The sequence below is a fragment of the Colobus angolensis genome, unplaced genomic scaffold, assembly GCF_000951035.1.
Source record: "Colobus angolensis palliatus isolate OR3802 unplaced genomic scaffold, Cang.pa_1.0 Scaffold221, whole genome shotgun sequence".
Lineage (NCBI taxonomy): Eukaryota > Metazoa > Chordata > Mammalia > Primates > Cercopithecidae > Colobus > Colobus angolensis.
Window position 1 is genome coordinate 2,626,142 of NW_012115389.1, and position 17,803 is coordinate 2,643,944.

General features: G+C 36.3%; 1 protein-coding gene across 1 annotated transcript in view; it reads left to right on the forward strand.

Annotated features, from left to right (window-relative positions):
* The window catches only part of SYNE1 (spectrin repeat containing, nuclear envelope 1), a 543,966-nt gene that overhangs the window by 430,220 nt on the left and 95,943 nt on the right, over positions 1 to 17,803 (forward strand). Inside the window, 11 exon segments of the mRNA XM_011943785.1 lie at positions 915 to 1,047; positions 1,751 to 1,933; positions 3,468 to 3,617; positions 4,172 to 4,348; positions 5,033 to 5,188; positions 9,843 to 9,998; positions 11,017 to 11,187; positions 13,560 to 13,693; positions 14,070 to 14,274; positions 15,943 to 16,125; positions 16,728 to 16,874. Of these exon segments, the coding sequence (XP_011799175.1) occupies positions 915 to 1,047; positions 1,751 to 1,933; positions 3,468 to 3,617; positions 4,172 to 4,348; positions 5,033 to 5,188; positions 9,843 to 9,998; positions 11,017 to 11,187; positions 13,560 to 13,693; positions 14,070 to 14,274; positions 15,943 to 16,125; positions 16,728 to 16,874 (1,795 nt within the window).

Below are 17,803 nucleotides of genomic sequence, written 5' to 3' on the forward strand. Positions count from 1 at the left end.
TGAAACTCCATTTCAAAAAAAAAAAAAAAAAACAAAGGTAAGTAGAAAGTCCCCACTTGGATTCTTGTATACTCATATAAACATATAATTAGAAGTGAGCAGGGAGGCAGGTGCATAAGGCACCTTGCCTTTGAGTTTTACCCTCCCTTGCCTAATGACTGTGTATGAGAAATCACAGTAAAGCCTGAGAGGGAGAGAAAGAGAAAATGTGGATTGAGAAGTGGAAGCTTCTCAAGGGCAATGGGAAACATTCAGCGGGGTGGAGGACTGATTTTTACACAATGACCTAGTCTGTGTCTAAGCTGCCTTTATTTCAAAGGACCTTTTGTAACCATCATCTGATATTTTCTAAGTAGCATCAATGTGAAGGAGTAGGGAAAGATATTTTTATACTCAGCTTAAAGACAGGCAAGCGGAAACCCAGAGAGACAGGCTTGATAAAGGTATCAGTATTAAGAAAATTTCAGCCAGGCGCGGTGGCTCAAGCCTGTAATCCCAGCACTTTGGGAGGCCGAGACGGGCAGATCACGAGGTCAGGAGATCGAGACCATCCTGGCTAACACGGTGAAACCCCGTCTCTATTAAAAACTACCAAAAACTAGCCGGGCGAGGTGGCGGCGCCTGTAGTCCCAGCTACCTGGGAGGCTGAGGCAGGAGAATGGCGTGAACGCGGGAGGCGGAGCTTGCAGTGAGCTGAGATCCGGCCACAGCACTCCAGCCGGGGTGACAGAGCGAGAGTCCGTCTCAAAAAAAAAAAAAAGAAAGAAAGAAAATTTCAGAGTGCCAACCTCATGCATTTTTCTCCTAAATCTTCAGACCTCTTGTTTTAAAACTGTTGGCATTGGTGAGTAATGTAGGTGAGCAGAAGATAGGGATGAAATGTTTACTTAATAGACTCCGTAATGTGCTTACAGATATCAAAGTGAATCTGCAGATCTAATTCACTGGTTGCAATCTGCAAAAGACAGGCTAGAATTTTGGACTCAGCAATCTGTGACAGTCCCACAAGAGCTGGAAATGGTCCGGGATCATCTAAATGCTTTCCTGGTAAGTCTAAGAATCTAAGGCATTTGATTCAGGCCTGTAAGTTAGGCCTGACCCATGCACCAGTAGAAAAGTAGTCAGGCCAGGCATGGTGGCTCACGCCTGTAATCCCAGCACTTTGGGAGGCCAAGGCGGGCAGATCACGAGGTCAGGACTTCGAGACCAGCCTGACCAACATGGTGAAACCTCGTCTCTACGAAAAATACAAATATTCGCTGGGCGTGGTGGTGTGTGCCTGTAATCCCAGCTACTCAGGAGGCTGAGGCAGGAGAATCACTTGAACCCAGGAGGCGGAGGTTGCAGCGAGCTGAGATTGCGCCACTGCACTCCAGCCTGGGCAACAGAGCGAGCGACTCCATCTAAAAAGAAAAAAAAAAAGGAAGGAAGGAAGTCAACCATCAGTGAATATACTTAAAAAACTAAGCTATAGAGAATATATTAATGTTAACTATGTGTGTTCCATAAGTATGCAAAATAATAGGGCTCCATGACTCAACATTGCCTCTTCAGAGTAGTTTTCAAGTAGGGGCTTCGTAGTTTGCTTTCATTCGAGGGCAAGGGTGTACTGCTGTCATTTTCTTTGAGTGTTCAGTATAACCCTCTCCAGGATGTAAAGGAAATTGTTTCATGCACTAAATTGATCGCTTTCCTTTTAATGAATGGTCTGGCTATTTAGTCCTAATTTGAACATCGCTACTTGTTTCAGGAGTTTTCTAAAGAAGTGGATGCCAAATCTTCCCTGAAATCATCTGTTCTGAGTACTGGAAATCAGCTCCTTCGACTGAAAAAGGTGGACACAGCCACGCTGCGCTCTGAGCTGTCACACATTGATAGCCAGTGGACTGACCTGCTAACCAATATCCCAGCCGTCCAGGAGAAGCTCCACCAGGTACAGAAAGAAGGATTGCTTTCGTGGGAAATAACTGACTTAAGCTATTTGACATGGAAAAATATATTCGTTTTTTGCTTTTGCTCACAAATTTAAATCAGCTTTGTCCCAGACACCTGGCCTCCTCTCTCCCATTGTGTTAATATTAAAAGTGAACTCAGGCCGGGTGCAGTGGCTGATGCCTGTAATCCTAGCACTTTGGGAGGCTGAGAAGGGCGGATTGCCTGAGCTCAGGAGTTCGAGACCAGCCTGGGCAACACAGTGAAACCCCGTCTCTACTAAAATACAAAAAATTAGCCTGGCATGGTGGTGTGCGCCTGTAGTCCCAGCTACTTGGGAGGCTGAGGCAGAATTGTTTGAACCGGGGAGGCAGATGTTGGAGTGAGCCGAGATCACGCCACTGCACTCCAGCCTGGGTGACAGCAAGACTCGTCTCCAAAATAAATAAATAAATAAATAAAATAAAAAAAGTGAACTACACTACAAAGCCCTGCCCCGAAGGCATTTCCTCTGAGGGTTTCTTTCATGTATGTATGTGGGTGTGGGTATGTGTATTGGAATGTTTGTCTGACTTTGTTTAAACTCTGTTTTCTCCTGGATAAAATGTGGACAGTTACATACACTTTTCTCATAAAGTGAGTGGTTATGAAGATTTAGAACATAATACATGTAAAAAAAAATCATATGTATAGGAGAGCAACTAGCTTTCAGTAGATGTAAATACTCCTCTTATCTGAAAATATACCTACCTCCTCTGAAATTCCAGAACATTTTATCTTTATCTCTCTTTGACACTCATCACTGTGTTTCAGGCAGGATAGCTGTTTCATGTACATGCCTAATCTCTCCTAAGCAGCAGCTGTGCACCCCCAGAGGGCAGGAACCAACCCACGTTCATTGCTATATCTTCCAGCACCACACAGAAGTTGATATACAAAGATTTTAAATGATTGCTTTTGTTCCTCCAAATCATCATAATACACATATGCATAAATGTGTGATATGTTAACTAAGATTTCGAATTGTAAGTACTGTATATCAGCTAAGGACTGAGGAAATTGGCTATGCTCTTAGGAATAAATACAAGAGTGCCAACAAATCTAGAAAATGATAGCTTGTAGTGTGGTATTTTTCTTTCTTCTTTTAACATTCCTGAGTCAATATGCAGAGATTTTACAAGATAATTAATAAAATACATCTGTTGCATGTTTTATGGTTAAGTTTTTTTAAGCTCATAAAACTAGTTATAAAATAAGAATAATATTCTCTTCTTTCTGGTGTTTTGATTAATTAGTTAATGTTTATACAATGTTTATAGTATTGGATGTCAGGTGAACGTAAAATGACTATTATTGTTCAGCATTTGCCTGATGTTTGACTTCAAGCTTTCAATAGGGATAAGATCTCCAAATGTCATTAAGGAGTGTTATCTCTCTCGGTACATTTTTAAGAATTATTGGAGGGTTTTTAAGTTAGCAGAAGTTGGGGTTTCCATTTTAACACTTGAGACTTGTTCTCTCCCTGACTTGGACAGCTCCAGATGGATAAACTGCCTTCCCGCCATGCCATTTCTGAAGTCATGAGTTGGATTTCGCTAATGGAAAATGTTATTCAGAAGGATGAAGATAATATTAAAAATTCCATAGGTTACAAGGCAATTCATGAATACCTTCAGAAATATAAGGTAATTAAAATTTTTTGTTTTTAATTTTTCATATGTTGAGACCATTTTATTTGAAAGAACTAAAAAATTCAAATTATAGTAATCAAGTCTTGGAATGTATGTTTCCTACACAGTGACCAGATAGGAATTCAAGAGCAAGAAAAATGCATTATCAGTTATAGAAATAAGAAGAAATATCTAGTACTAGGAATGATTTTGAATAATTTTATGTTATTTTTAAAGAATTGCAGAAATTATAAAAATAAATTTATAAATATTTTATAGTGAGGTTATATAATTTATCTAGTTCTAAATCTTCTACCTAAAAATATATATATACACACACACACACACACACACACACGTGTATCTGTGTTTATGTTCATATAAACGTATACAAATATATATATTCGGCTTCCAAAAATAATGAGTTGTGTGAATACAGACAAATTGTGCCATTTTAGCTGAGTTATGGAAGTGATAATATTAATATTGAGGTTACTTAAGGCTTTCCAACTCATGGAAAAATAATGAGACATTTATTGTATAATCTTATTTTCTCCTCTTTTTTTAAGGGTTTTAAGATAGACATTAACTGTAAACAGCTGACGGTGGATTTTGTGAACCAGTCCGTGCTACAAATCAGCAGTCAGGATGTGGAAAGTAAACGTAGTGATAAGACTGATTTTGCTGAGCAACTTGGAGCAATGAATAAAAGTTGGCAAATTCTGCAAGGTCTAGTAACTGAGAAGGTAAGCCATTGGCTTGCCACCATCCAGACTTACATGAAAACCCCAAGAACAGGCACACTCTGTAAGGAAGACTGGGTTCACGAGTAGTGTGGCTATCCTGGGCAAAGAACGCTTCCAATAATACCGCTGAAGGTTAATAACCCTAAACTTTCTTTAACCTGTTGATGATTTTCTCTTTTACACTCTGTGCTCTTTGTATATTTCATGATGTTTCAGTTTTCTAAAGACGCCTCTTGATTTATTTTGCCTTTGGTTCAAGTTGACTTTAGTCCTTTATTGCTTCCCAATAATAGTCATTGATTCATACTTTATGAAATTCATTTATTAAATCAAGCTTGTCCAGCCCGTGGGCTGCACGCGGCCCAGGACGGTTTTGAATGCAGCCCAACACAAATTCGTAAACTTTCTTAAAACATTATGAGATTTCTTTTACAATTTTTTTTTTTTTGATCATTGGCTATTGTTAGTGTTCGTTTATTTTATGTGAGGCACAAGACAATTCTTCTTCCAGTATCGCCCAGGGAAGCCAAAAGATTAGACACCCCTGTTTTAAATCATGTATACAATGAACTGTATTTTAAGAATTCTTAATTTGGAGAAAATGCTGACTGGAATAATTAGCCTGCCAATGATTTGATTTTATTAAAATAAAGTTGCAAATTTCATTTTATTGTGTTTGTTCAGATCCAGCTGTTGGAAGGGTTATTGGAATCTTGGTCAGAATATGAAAGTAATGTACAATGTCTGAAAACATGGTTTGAAACCCAGGAAAAGAGACTGAAACAACAGCATCGAATTGGAGATCAGGCTTCTGTTCAAAATGCACTGAAAGACTGTCAGGTAACTTGTCCAGATGGCTAACATGAACCATCTCACAATTTCATGGCATATGCTAATGTGTTTGTAGGCCTTGAGAGTTGCAAGTTAAATATTTTTTAAAAGTTGCATTTAGTAACAAATTTTGCTGATTATGTGAATTTATAGGTTTTTTAAAATAAAAAAATACATTAGAGTTTTTCACTTGTTTTTAAAAATTTGAAATTATGAAAATTTTCAAACACACTCATAAGTAGAGAGAAATGCTGTGACCCCTATATACCAAGCATCACATTTAATAATTATCAAGATTTGCAACCTGGGTGACATGGTGAAACCCTCTCTCTACAAAAAGCTACAAAAATCAGCCAGATGTGGTGGTGCTACACCTCTAGTCCCAGCTACTCAGCAGGCTGAGGTGGGAGGATTACTTGAATTCAGGAGATCAAGGCTGCAGTAAGCCATGTTTACACCATTGCACTTCAGCCTGGGTAACAAAGCAAGACCCTGTTTCCAAAAAAAAAAATTGCGTAAATTATTTCTTTTTCTCAAATAGATTTCATAGTAAATATCAGACATCATGTTACTTTATTCTTACATACTACAATATATATCTTTGAAAACTAGACTTTTTCTTAATGCATCCATATTATTATCACCATCAAAAGTTTAATCATTCCTAATATTATTTTATGTTCAACTCATAGTCGTATTTCCTCAGTTGTCTTTAAAATGTCTTTTTCACATTAACTTATTCAAAATAAGGATGCAGACAATATCCATATGCTACATTTGCTTGTTAGATCTCTTAAATCTTTTGAATATTTTTTTAAGACCATAACCTGTCGCAGAAACTGTCAATGGGTGCCGTGTTCAGGATTGGCCTATGAATGTCCTTAAGATGTTGTTTAATTTTTTTCTTCTGTCCTCTGTATGTCCTATAAATGGAAGTTAGCACTAGAGGCTTGGTTGGATTCCTGTTTACCTCCTCTGAGCAAGCACTTCACAGCAGACCTCCTACTATTAATTATTATTATTATTAATATCCTATTAATTAATAGAAAATATCCATGTTACTTTCTCTTTTGTCACATGGGGAAGTACACAGAGTATGCTTGTTCTACTCTGAGCAATGAGGATTGAAAGTTCAGGTGAAGCAGTAACATTCCAAATGTTTTCCAGTGACTCAGGGACACACAGGTCTTCTTGTGTACCCAAAAGAAAAGTGAGCTATTGCAGTTAATGCTGTAATAAGATTTTTGAAAATAATTTATGAGTTCATATAATGTTACAGATTATGACTGTTCTCTTATAGTGTTTCCTAAAAACAATTGAAAACTCAACAGTGAAGTAATTCTACAGAAAAGCTTCTCTTTGCAAGTCTTATTTTTCTATTCTGGGTTTCAAAAAGAAAGAACTTTGGTAATGATCTCTCTTCCAATCATCATGTTTTCTGTTTGGGACACATACAGAGAGGTATATTTAAGCACTTCATCAAAGCTTTTCGATTCTGAAAAGGAAGAGAAGTGCTGGCTCCCCAGCTACTGGATTACAATTTTGAGAATGCATAAAATTGATAAAGAAAAACATCATGTAAAGAAATACCTTGAAATAATGATAGTTTTTTATTTAATTATAAAAAGCCCCATGTCAGATAATGGGTGCTTAAAGATTGAAGATGAAGAATATGCATCAACTAGTCTCATTGCATTTCCGATTTTCCAGAGGCCAATGGTATTTCTGATTTAGGCTGTAAAATCTAAAATCTACAAATAATCCAGAATTTCAGCTCTTTACTTTTGAGGACAAAATGTCATAACTTTCGCTGAGTTCCTAAGTTAAAATATATCCATTGAATTTAAAAGGTAATTCTGCGTATTAGAATTAGCAAAGTGAGTGCCTTCTGGTTGCATGGTTGTGATAAACTTTGCTGTTGAAAGACCGAAATACCACATTAATATCATTTGCATTTTCTTTTTTTTTCCCAATTCTTTTCTTCCATACTTTTCTTTTTCTCTTTCTAAGTATTTTTTTCTTCTCTTTAACATTGCTTTTTTTTTTTTTTTTTTTGCCATTTTCCATTTTGTTTCTTTTCCTGTTCATGTCTTCTATTTAACAGGGAGACACCTTACCATCTGGAAAATATAGCAACAGCTAGACCATGTTTTACCAAGTGTAGGACCTAAGTTTTACTCTTTCAGAGAGTCAGGTCAGACAGTGTCAGGAGGAAAAGCTTAAAGTGTGGTTTAAAGAACTTTGTACTGGTACTAATTCATGATTTCAAATGAAAAGTCATTTAGACAGAATGAAAGTAGCCCATATAATTATTTTGGGACATCACATGTAAATAAATCACAGTGGCCTAACTGGAAGGTTCTATTTGGCTATACTACAAGTCTTGTTAGAATTGTCATTTTGGAGAAATTGTTTTTTGGACCCAATTCAAGCCAGTATACTTAAATTGGTGACTGGATTCCAGCTTTATGTTGTTTTAAAAATCTTGAGTATTTTCCCAGTCTTTAATAGGTGATTTATTAATTTAAACCAACATAAAACTGATATTTATGAATTAACCCAAGTTAGGAATATTTTATTGCTTTTAAAAATGGTGGGTTTGGCATTTCCCCTTTTTGATCAAAAACAGAATCATCTTTTAATTATTAATGAAAGCAAGGGAAACACACCTTTATTTTTTACATAATATATATTTCAGCCCTGTTTCCCTCGTGGGTTTTGCTCTTATACCAACATACATGTGCAGGACATTTTAGAAATAGTTTCTAAGCAATGGAACATTCATTTAATATTCCTCACTGAGAAAAAGTTAACATCATAGAATTGAATTAGAAACTCAATTTCTATGGTTTCCATAGAAACTCAATTTGTAATGGTTGAATTTTAGAATCATATTAAAGACATATTGGAAGGATTGTTTCTGGTCTTTTAATCTCTTTACAGAAATAGAAAAGTTCTAAATAGTAAATTAATTATATTTTCTGTACTACACAAAGGACCTGTAACCCCAGTAATCACTATATTTATTCTCTGGTAATTATCAAAGCTGTCAAAATAGTGACAAAATTATAGAGTAGAAATAAGAGAACAATATGAAAAACAAAAATGATCACTTTAAGCTGCCAAATGCGTGAGTTTCTAACTAATTAACCAAAACAAAAATAGCTTCATGATAACTCAATAGAGAAAAATAAATAAATCCGCACTGAAGCATGGCACATTGCCAAATGGCTAAACATAATAATATCTTACATTTAGCTACTTTTTGACAGCTTAAAATATATTTTGTATATATTTATCTAATTTTATCCCTTTGGAGTAAGCAGAAAATGTCTTATTATTTCTATTTTTAAAATTAGGTAGAGAGAGATTAACAAGTTGAACCACAATAGAAACAGAAATAAAAGAAGCAAAAATTATTTTTAAAGAGACATGACATTTGAAATTAATATAACAGAGACTGGACTCCTCATTAACACCTTAGCAGCAGCACTACCCAATTTCAATCTTATTACCTGTGTATGGATCATGAGGGGGTATAAAAAATATTTTTTATACAATTGAGGTGTTATCCAAAGTTACAGTATTTGGGAATTTTCTCCATTCTAATCTCCAAGAACTACAAATCTATTCATACTTCTGAATATGGGACTGTAACCATGCCTTAATGCCTGACTTTTCATGCCACCCCAACATGAGATTTATATTCCCTCCACAGTTTGAGGTTCAGCCGACTCCCTTCTGGTATCAGGCTGGGAGTCCATAGGCTCCAAAGACTGGGTTCTAGTCCCCACTCCAGCCCTCACCAGCTCTTTTACCCAAGACACGTCGGATGACTTGATCTTCAATTTATTTATTTATAAAGTGCTGATAGCAGTCTCAGCCTGCTTCACTGAGCTTCTCAAATTTTCGGATGGCATTAAAATAGAAATTAGGGTTATGATACAGGTTCAATATGAGCTCCAGATCTTTCCTTCATTTTGCTTTTCGTTCTTGAACATTTTATACTGACAATTATGAATGCATATCCCAAAGAAAATGAGGATTTGATTCATCAAAGAAGCCTGAAATCTTTTAGAATCATGTAGAATTCAGGGTATTTTAGAGAGAGAGGATCATACAGATGATCTTTTCCCATCTGAAATCAGTCTTCTGATTTCCCATCTGAAGAAACTGAGACCCAGTAGAAATTTCTCACCTACCCAAAGTGTCACAGCTTTATAGTAGTAGAAATGTGACTAAATCTCAGATACTAGGACCCAGAATACCACATTTGATCACATTTCTTCCTATGGGGTAGGCAGTGTAACTTTTTGAATACCAACATATATGAACTTAATAATATAAATAACATTACAGTTTCTGACATGTATTTCTTTCCTCACAGCCTCTTGAGAAAATTACATAGTACCATTTCCTTATCTGGTAGATTATCAAATTTTACTTTTTTAAAGTTATGCTGATTTGCCATGTGTAAAAAGATGACTTTTTTTGCATTTGAGTGTAGGAAGAAGTACTTCTGTGGAGTGCCTCTTCTGAAAGAGATAAGCTTTTTGGATTAGTAAAAGGTTTTTAGGACATGAAACTATAATGGCTCAATTTCAGTGCACCCCAGAGTTCCATAATAGAACAATTTAAAGTGACTATTTTTTAAATCTTTCAGGATCTGGAAGGTTTGATTAAAGCAAAAGAAAAAGAAGTAGAGAAAATTGAGCAGAATGGACTTGCTTTGATTCAGAACAAGAAAGAAGACGTCTCTGGCATTGTCGTGAGCACACTGCAAGAGCTCGGCCAAACCTGGGCGAATTTAGATCACATGGTAATATTGCTTGCCGAAAGCCAGCTCCAGGACAGTGTTTGCCAGCTCTGTCCAAACTCGGGGTTTTGTTTTTCCTAAAGTAACGGAGGAAATAATCAAATCTATACATTATCTCTTTGTACTTTTAAGTCTGCTTCGTTATCCTCTTTTTTTTTTTTTTTTTTAGTCTAGTTTCTGGTGTTTTCTAGAATAAGCCTTTATTTTAAACATTACTCTCTTAATGATCTCATCCATTCCCATGGCGATAGATCATTCTCAAACATCTGTCTCCAGCCTAGGAAAGGATATACAAAATGGATATCTGTATCTAAGTGATACAGACCAAACTAAACACTTTTCTGATAGAGATAAATAACTATAAGGAAGGAGTATCTTAGATGTTTTGTCTTAAGATATTTATCTGAGTGTGTGTGTGTGTGCGCACACATGTGAGATAGATATAGGTATTGATGTAGCTATAGATATATTTCACTTTCGGGGACCTGACTACCTGGATTGAAATTGAAATCTCTCACATTCTAACAGTGTAATCTTGGCTAATTTTCATTACCTCTTAGTATCTCAGTGTCCTCATCTATAAAATGGGGATAATGATTATACCTATCTGAGACATAAGATGTTGTGAGGATTATATGAGTTAATGCATTTATTTAATACACTCATTTAATACAATTCTTAAACTGTTTTATTAAAAGTATCAACCTCTTATGACTTAAAAAAATATATATACACACATATATGTGTGTGTGTGTGTGTGTGTGTGTGTGTATATATGTATGTTACCCTTTTAAGCATTTCCACTTAGAACTGAGTGTTTAAAAGTGTGAAAGGCATAAATTTCAAAGTTGATACATTTTACCTTTGAAATATTTTTCTTCTAAGTTTTGTTTGTTTATGATACCTGAAACCCTGATGAAGTTCTTAGATGTTAATATTTTCCCATCAATTGAATATATATTCCATCATTCCAGATATTATGAAATTATAAGCAATAAGCAATGTTTGTCTTTTTCAAAAGGTTGGACAATTAAAGATACTGTTGAAATCAGTGCTTGACCAATGGAGTAATCACAAAGTGGCCTTTGAAAAGATAAACAGTTACCTCATGGAGGCCAGATACTCTCTTTCCCGATTCCATCTGCTGACTGGCTCCTTAGAAGCTGTGCAAGTTCAGGTGGACAATCTTCAGGTAAGGAATTAATTTAACACATCCTTAACATTCTTTTTAATTTCAGAAAACTGAAAAAAAATGGAGACATCATCCTGAAAAATTGCCATATGTTGTTTACACTTAATTATTTTTTAAGATCTTTAAAATTAATTTTACCTGTGTTATTGTTACTTAAGCAAACTTGTCTGTGTGTGCCAAATTCTGGATTAGCTGGTGTATAACTAAATGATTTCCAAGATCCTGTTGTAAAAAATATTCACATTGTCTTTTATACAATGATTTTATGGCCAACTCAACCTCCTTGATTCATTGTCGCTGCCTTTTGTTTTCTTTTTCTCTTCTTATCCTGCATCTCCAAACATATTCTAAGGAATGTTCGAAAGAAAACAAAGAGAAAAATGACGAAAGTGGTAAATGTTTAAACCATCCAATTGCTTCCATTCAGTAAAATATCAGTGGCCTATCCAGCATGTCCACAGAGTCTTCCTTTCTAGCACTTACTGCTTGGTTCCTGTGGGTCCTTTGTCATTGTGTCCATCTATAATGATATCCCTGATGTTTGTCTGCAGCATAGCACTCTCTCCTGTCTCAGGAGTGTGTGCAAACATGTGAGATAGATATGACTTTCTTAAGGAAATATATTTTTTAGGATAGGGTGGGAGGGAGGACAAATTTGTCTATATAATTTCTTAACCCTTCAATTGTTGTTACTAAAGGTCACTAAAACTTCTTTTGAGGATGGTAAATTTAAAAGCACATCTTATAACATTGAAGAGGTTAGAAATGCTTTTTAATTTAACATATGTTTAATACTTGCAAGAGCTGTCTTAAGACATGAAAGGATTAAGGGTCTCTTCCTTGACTGTTTTCATTTGAGGGTAATCAGATATTGATGTTAAATGATACTTGAGTTTTGTAGACTACTTCACCTGTGGAGTTTTTTAAAGAACTGGGTCTGTCACCTCAGCACTATTTCCAGGGAAAGAACTTTCTTTCTGTTCCCTTGCTGGTCCTTGGTAGAAGACTATTTAGATAGGCTTGGTAGAAGATGCCAAATCTGTCTGATAAATATTCTTTGCTTTAAACAATCTTGACATATACAATGCATTATTATTAATTATAGTCTCCATTCTGTATAGTGGATCACTAAAGCTTATCCCTCCTGTCTAGCTGAAACTGTGTTCCTTTTGATCAACATCTTTCTTTTCCCCATCTAATTCCTTATCGCATGCCCTGGTAACTACCATTCTACTCTACTTCTATGAGTTCAACTTTGCTAGACAAAAATGGAACGTATTTGAGGTAATGATATGTTAATTAGCTTAATTTATTCATTCCACAGTATAAACATATATCAAAACATCATATAGTACCCTACAAATACATACAATTATTATTTGTCAATTGAAAATCATTTTTTTAAATTAAAAATAATTCTTGGCAAGGAAGAACACCCAGAGATAAAACTTGCCAAAACTGTGCCTTGTTAGTCTTCCTCTTTGGGAGTTTGTGGTAGAAGCACTCTAGGTATGCAATAAAATAGAGACATGACTTTGGCTTTGAGTGCCAAAGAGATCCACAGTTTGGCAGATAGCACATTACATACACCATTGCCGTGGCTTTATTAGAAACAAGAGCTTGGCGTAGCAAGGAAAACGAGCACCTAAACAAAGGATTTCTCAGCAAGGCAAATTTACTTCTGCAGAAGGGTGCCACTCACACTTCTGGCCACTGCAAGAGCACACTGAACAAAGGAGAGAAGGAGTTTTTATCCCTAACGCAGTCCCGATCCCTGCATCCTTCCCCTGTTGGCTAGGGTTGAACCACACAATCTAAAATGACCCTGGTTGGCTAAGACTTAAACTTTTCCAATTAGGGTAAATGTGTGATTTACAAGGGAGGGAGGGGGTAGAAGTGGTCCCTGTGTTACAGCACATGGCATGTTTGGACATGTCTGGCCAAGTCAGGACACAACAAGAGTGGGAGGGCTGCTCGCAAGCCAGAAACAAGAAATTACAAGGAGGTGGGCCTCTGAACCAAGGACAAAACATTGCACAATTAAACCCTTTGAAGAGGAATTTACCATCTCTGGCAGCTTCCTACCAGCCAATGGACAAGGGCACCCTATGTGAGCTTTTCCAGCAGAATCCAAATGCCAATAAAAGAAGGCTTCATTGCTAATAACCTCTTCTCATAGTCAAAATAACAAAATCCTAAAAAAGAGAATAAATGATTATCTAAAGAAAGCTGATAAAGCATTGATGCTAAGTCATGCCTGGTTTATACATGTATATATGCATATTTATGAAAACATATACAAATTCCTTTTAAACTTGCTTATTAGAATTTAGATCCTGTTATGTCATCTGTGGGTCTTTTTCTTTGGGCAGAATCTCCAAGATGATCTAGAAAAGCAGGAAAGGAGCTTACAGAAATTTGGTTCTATCACCAACCAATTATTGAAAGAGTGCCACCCGCCTGTGACAGAAACTCTTACCAATACACTGAAAGAAGTCAACATGAGGTATGGAGTATGTTAATTTTACACACTATTTATATCACAGCCTTATTATAAATAATGATATAATTAAAAATGACATTTTGAATTTGAGCTACATAGATTCTGTCCTTTAAAATTCTCTTTCACAACATGAATTTAAGGATAAATAAATGTAGTGAAGAGATTTAGAAAGAATTAGAAGTACTGTACACCCAAAGATTGCCATCATCCTCATTACCTACCCTGACACTATGAATATGAAACAGTAATTTTTATTATGTTAACTAGAAATGAGTATGTCTATATTCACATGAACTAGGATCATGAAAAATAAAATAGCAAATATCAACATTTGGTGAGAGGTGGTAATCTGCTCATGAGTGTTGATTATTATTTCCAGATGGAATAACTTGCTGGAAGAGATTGCTGAGCAGCTACACTCCAGCAAGGCCCTACTTCAGCTTTGGCAAAGATACAAGGACTACTCGAAACAGTGTGCTTCATCGGTTCAGCAGCAGGAGGATCGAACCAATGAGCTGTTGAAGGCAGCCACAAATAAGGACATCGCCGATGATGAGGTTGCTACATGGATTCAAGACTGCAACGTATGTTCAGGAGCTATCTTGTTTTCCCAACATGCCCTTCTTAGACTGCCCAAGTTTAGCTTTTGGTCTCTGTAAGCTTTAGTATGCTTCTCTATATGAGACAGTTATCCAAAAATAATTGTCTTAGGATCAAAGAGCCTGCCTGATTTTCAGAACACAGGTGCATATGCATCAGACTAAGAGGTCTCCTCCCTTTGTTTTATTTTTTAAAATGAGTAGTTTTCTATTTTTCCTAGTGGAATTTAGTCAGTGTGAAAAATTGAGGCTCTCTGTGTTTTCTGGGATGGTCAGTATAAGACATGACCATATGGGGAATAATGTTCTATCTTTAAAAAATCTTCTGTTCCAGATCTTGTCCATTTACATTCATTATCTCCTAGGTAAGCATCTACACAATAGTTTCATCTAAGATATTAATGGTAGAAAGAAGTCTTTCTCTCCTGATTTACTGTTATACTTCTTTTAATAGCTTTTTAATAATTATCTTTTTCATTATAGCTGCCAATAGCCTACTTAAGGGTTTAAGGAACAGCCCTTCTCTTGTTTCAAGCATTACATGGCTCTTACTATTTGTCCTTATTTGTCTTTATTTTTAAGAGCTTGTTACAAGGATCTTTTAATAAACTTTTCCAAATCAGTTTATTAGAATTAGGCAAGCTATAAAAACTACATAAATAAAAGCTTAACCTAGTCTAATATCTTCAACCTGAATAATCACTTTAAAGCTAAAGATGGATATTTGAAAATAAAGATAATACAGTACTTTTTTCATCCATATAATTTATATATACAAGAACTGTCATTTTCAATACTCCTGAATTGAAATATACGTTGTCTGTTGTCTGTGTCAAGCTTAAGGAGCCCTTTGTTTTTCTGTCTCTCACAGAAGTCACTGCCTAGGCATAGCATGACTGGGTGGGATACCAGCAACAAGTAGAAGAAGCAGTCGCTTATCATCTCTCAATGATAGGATAGAAAGCAGAAACAGGGAATTTCCATTGGCTCATGTTTTTTTAAACTGTAAGAGGGTCCCACACAAAGTGGAGGCAAAGAGATGCCATGGAAAAGAATGGGAATACAGGCTACTCTTACCCCCTGCTCACCAAAATCATCACTGCGTTCTGCACCCTACTGAGATAGGAGGTTGTTATACTTGCAATAACATGGCCACACATATAGAAGATACCACTGACAAATTCCTGAATTCCTGGTGTGTATAATAATAATAGAAAAAGGAAAAATATAACATTTTGTTTTCAATTTGATATGAATTACGTAGAGGCGGGAAAAAAACTGCCAAAATATTTCCAGTTATTGGCTCTACTCTTGGATCATGTTTTTCTTGTCATGTTTATGTATGTTTTTCTGCATTTCCCCAAGGTCCTATAATGAACCTACATAGCTTTTACTAACAAAAAAGTAATTACATATATATATCCGTAGGTTATATATATATAATGTATGTTTAAAATATTAATATGTATACATAGCATTTTTAAAAATTGCAGTGCTTGATCATTTTTCCACAGGTGAAGGTTATTTAGCATAATAATTTGATCAGTAGGAATTGTGTGTTTCTAGATGTATAGCCCTTTGCCAATTGCTGTTTATGTTTATGATAAGGAGTATAAACATGCTTCAGAGTGGGCATATTTTCACCTTTTATAGGACCTCCTCAAAGAACTGGGTACAGTTAAGGACTCCCTCTTTGTTCTCCATGAGCTGGGAGAGCAACTGAAGCAACAAGTGGATGCTTCAGCAGCATCAGCTATTCAATCGGATCAACTCTCTTTGAGTCAACACTTGTGTGCCCTAGAGCAGGCTCTCTGCAAACAGCAGACTTCGTTACAGGTACAGAGCTCCTGTTTAGTATCTTCTATAAATTGGGTCTTCTCTAATATCTGGGCATAAATACAGAAAAAGAATTCCTCATCCTTGCAACAATACCTCCTTCAAGACTAAAGAAAAAAACGAGTAAACAAACTTGGAAATTCTGGTGGGAACGATGAAGGTGGAAGTTTTGCGCTGTTCTCTGCAAAATAATTTAAAAATCGGTTTAAGATGCAAGTCCCTAAACCAATGCATGCCACCATGGTCTATTCAATTAATAAACACTAAGCGGCTTTAATATGAATATTCATGTTTATTTAACTTAGACTTTTACAAGAATCAGAAGACTTTTCAGACCTGTTGTTTGATCAGGTATTTAAAGAATACTTTTGATTGTTATTCACTTATGGTGCATAGAAATAATTCTAGTTTTTAGAAAAATTACATAAAGAAGATTTAAATTGTTATAGCTTTTTTTTTTAATAGGAATGATGTCTTGAGAATGGCAACGTGATACAAGAATATGAAAAATAATTTTAATATCCACTTGCCCTTTTACTAGACTTTATTAAAATACCATTTTTTTTTTAACTAAAATACCAATTTCTTTTGTGGAATAAAAGGCTGGAGTTCTTGATTATGAAACCTTTGCCAAGAGTTTAGAAGCTCTAGAGGCCTGGATAGTGGAAGCTGAAGAAATACTACAAGGGCAGGACCCTAGCCATTCATCTGACCTCTCCACAATCCAGGAAAGGATGGAAGAGCTTAAGGTAAGTGTGTTAATCTGAGTCCCAGATCTTTTACCATCTGTCGTCAAAATATTTTTTTGTTTTGTTTTGTTTTGAGATGGCGTCTCACTCTGTCACCCAGGCTGGAGTGCAGTGGCGTGATCTCGGCTCACTGCAACCTCCACTTCCCGGGTTCAAGCGATTCTCCTGCCTCAGCCTCCCGAGTAGCTGGGATTACAGGGGCACGCCACCACACCTGGCTAATTTTTGTATTTTTGGTAGAGATGAGGTTTCGATGGTCTTGAACTGATCACCTGAGGTCAGGCCTCCCAAAATGCTGGAATTACAGGCATGAGCAACCACTCCCAGCCCTGTTTTCAAAATCTTAGGGGAAACTAAAAACTGATGTAGACCCACTCTTTCTTTCAAGTGAGCTCCCAGTGAGACTTGCTATGGCAAACAGTGGACTGTGTGCTGGCAGTGGGTACAGGCTGATTTCCCAGCTCACTCCTGGAAACCAGCTCACTCCTCCCTCTTTCCACCGCTAGAAACCACCTCACTCCTCTCTCCCACTGCTGGGCCCTCTCCATGTTCCTGTGCCCAGTCCATCACCTCTCTATTAACTTTTGAACCTCTCCTCTCTGTTTCTAACGTCATCTACTCCTAGCTCAAGCTACTCCTATCTCTCTGAGACCCTACAGCCGCCTCCCACAGATCTGCATCCACCAACCCTACCTCCCCTCCTGGCTGTCAGAATGACCTTTTTTTTTTTCTTTTTAAGCATTTTACTTAATTAGCTTGATTTAATCATTCTACATTGTGTGAAAACATCATATCATACTCCATAAATATATATGATAATTTGTCCATTAAAAATAATTTAATACTTTTTTTTTTTTTTTTTGACACAGAGCCTTGCAGTCTTGCTCTGTTGCCCAGGCTGGAGTGCAGGGGCGTGATCTCAGCTCACT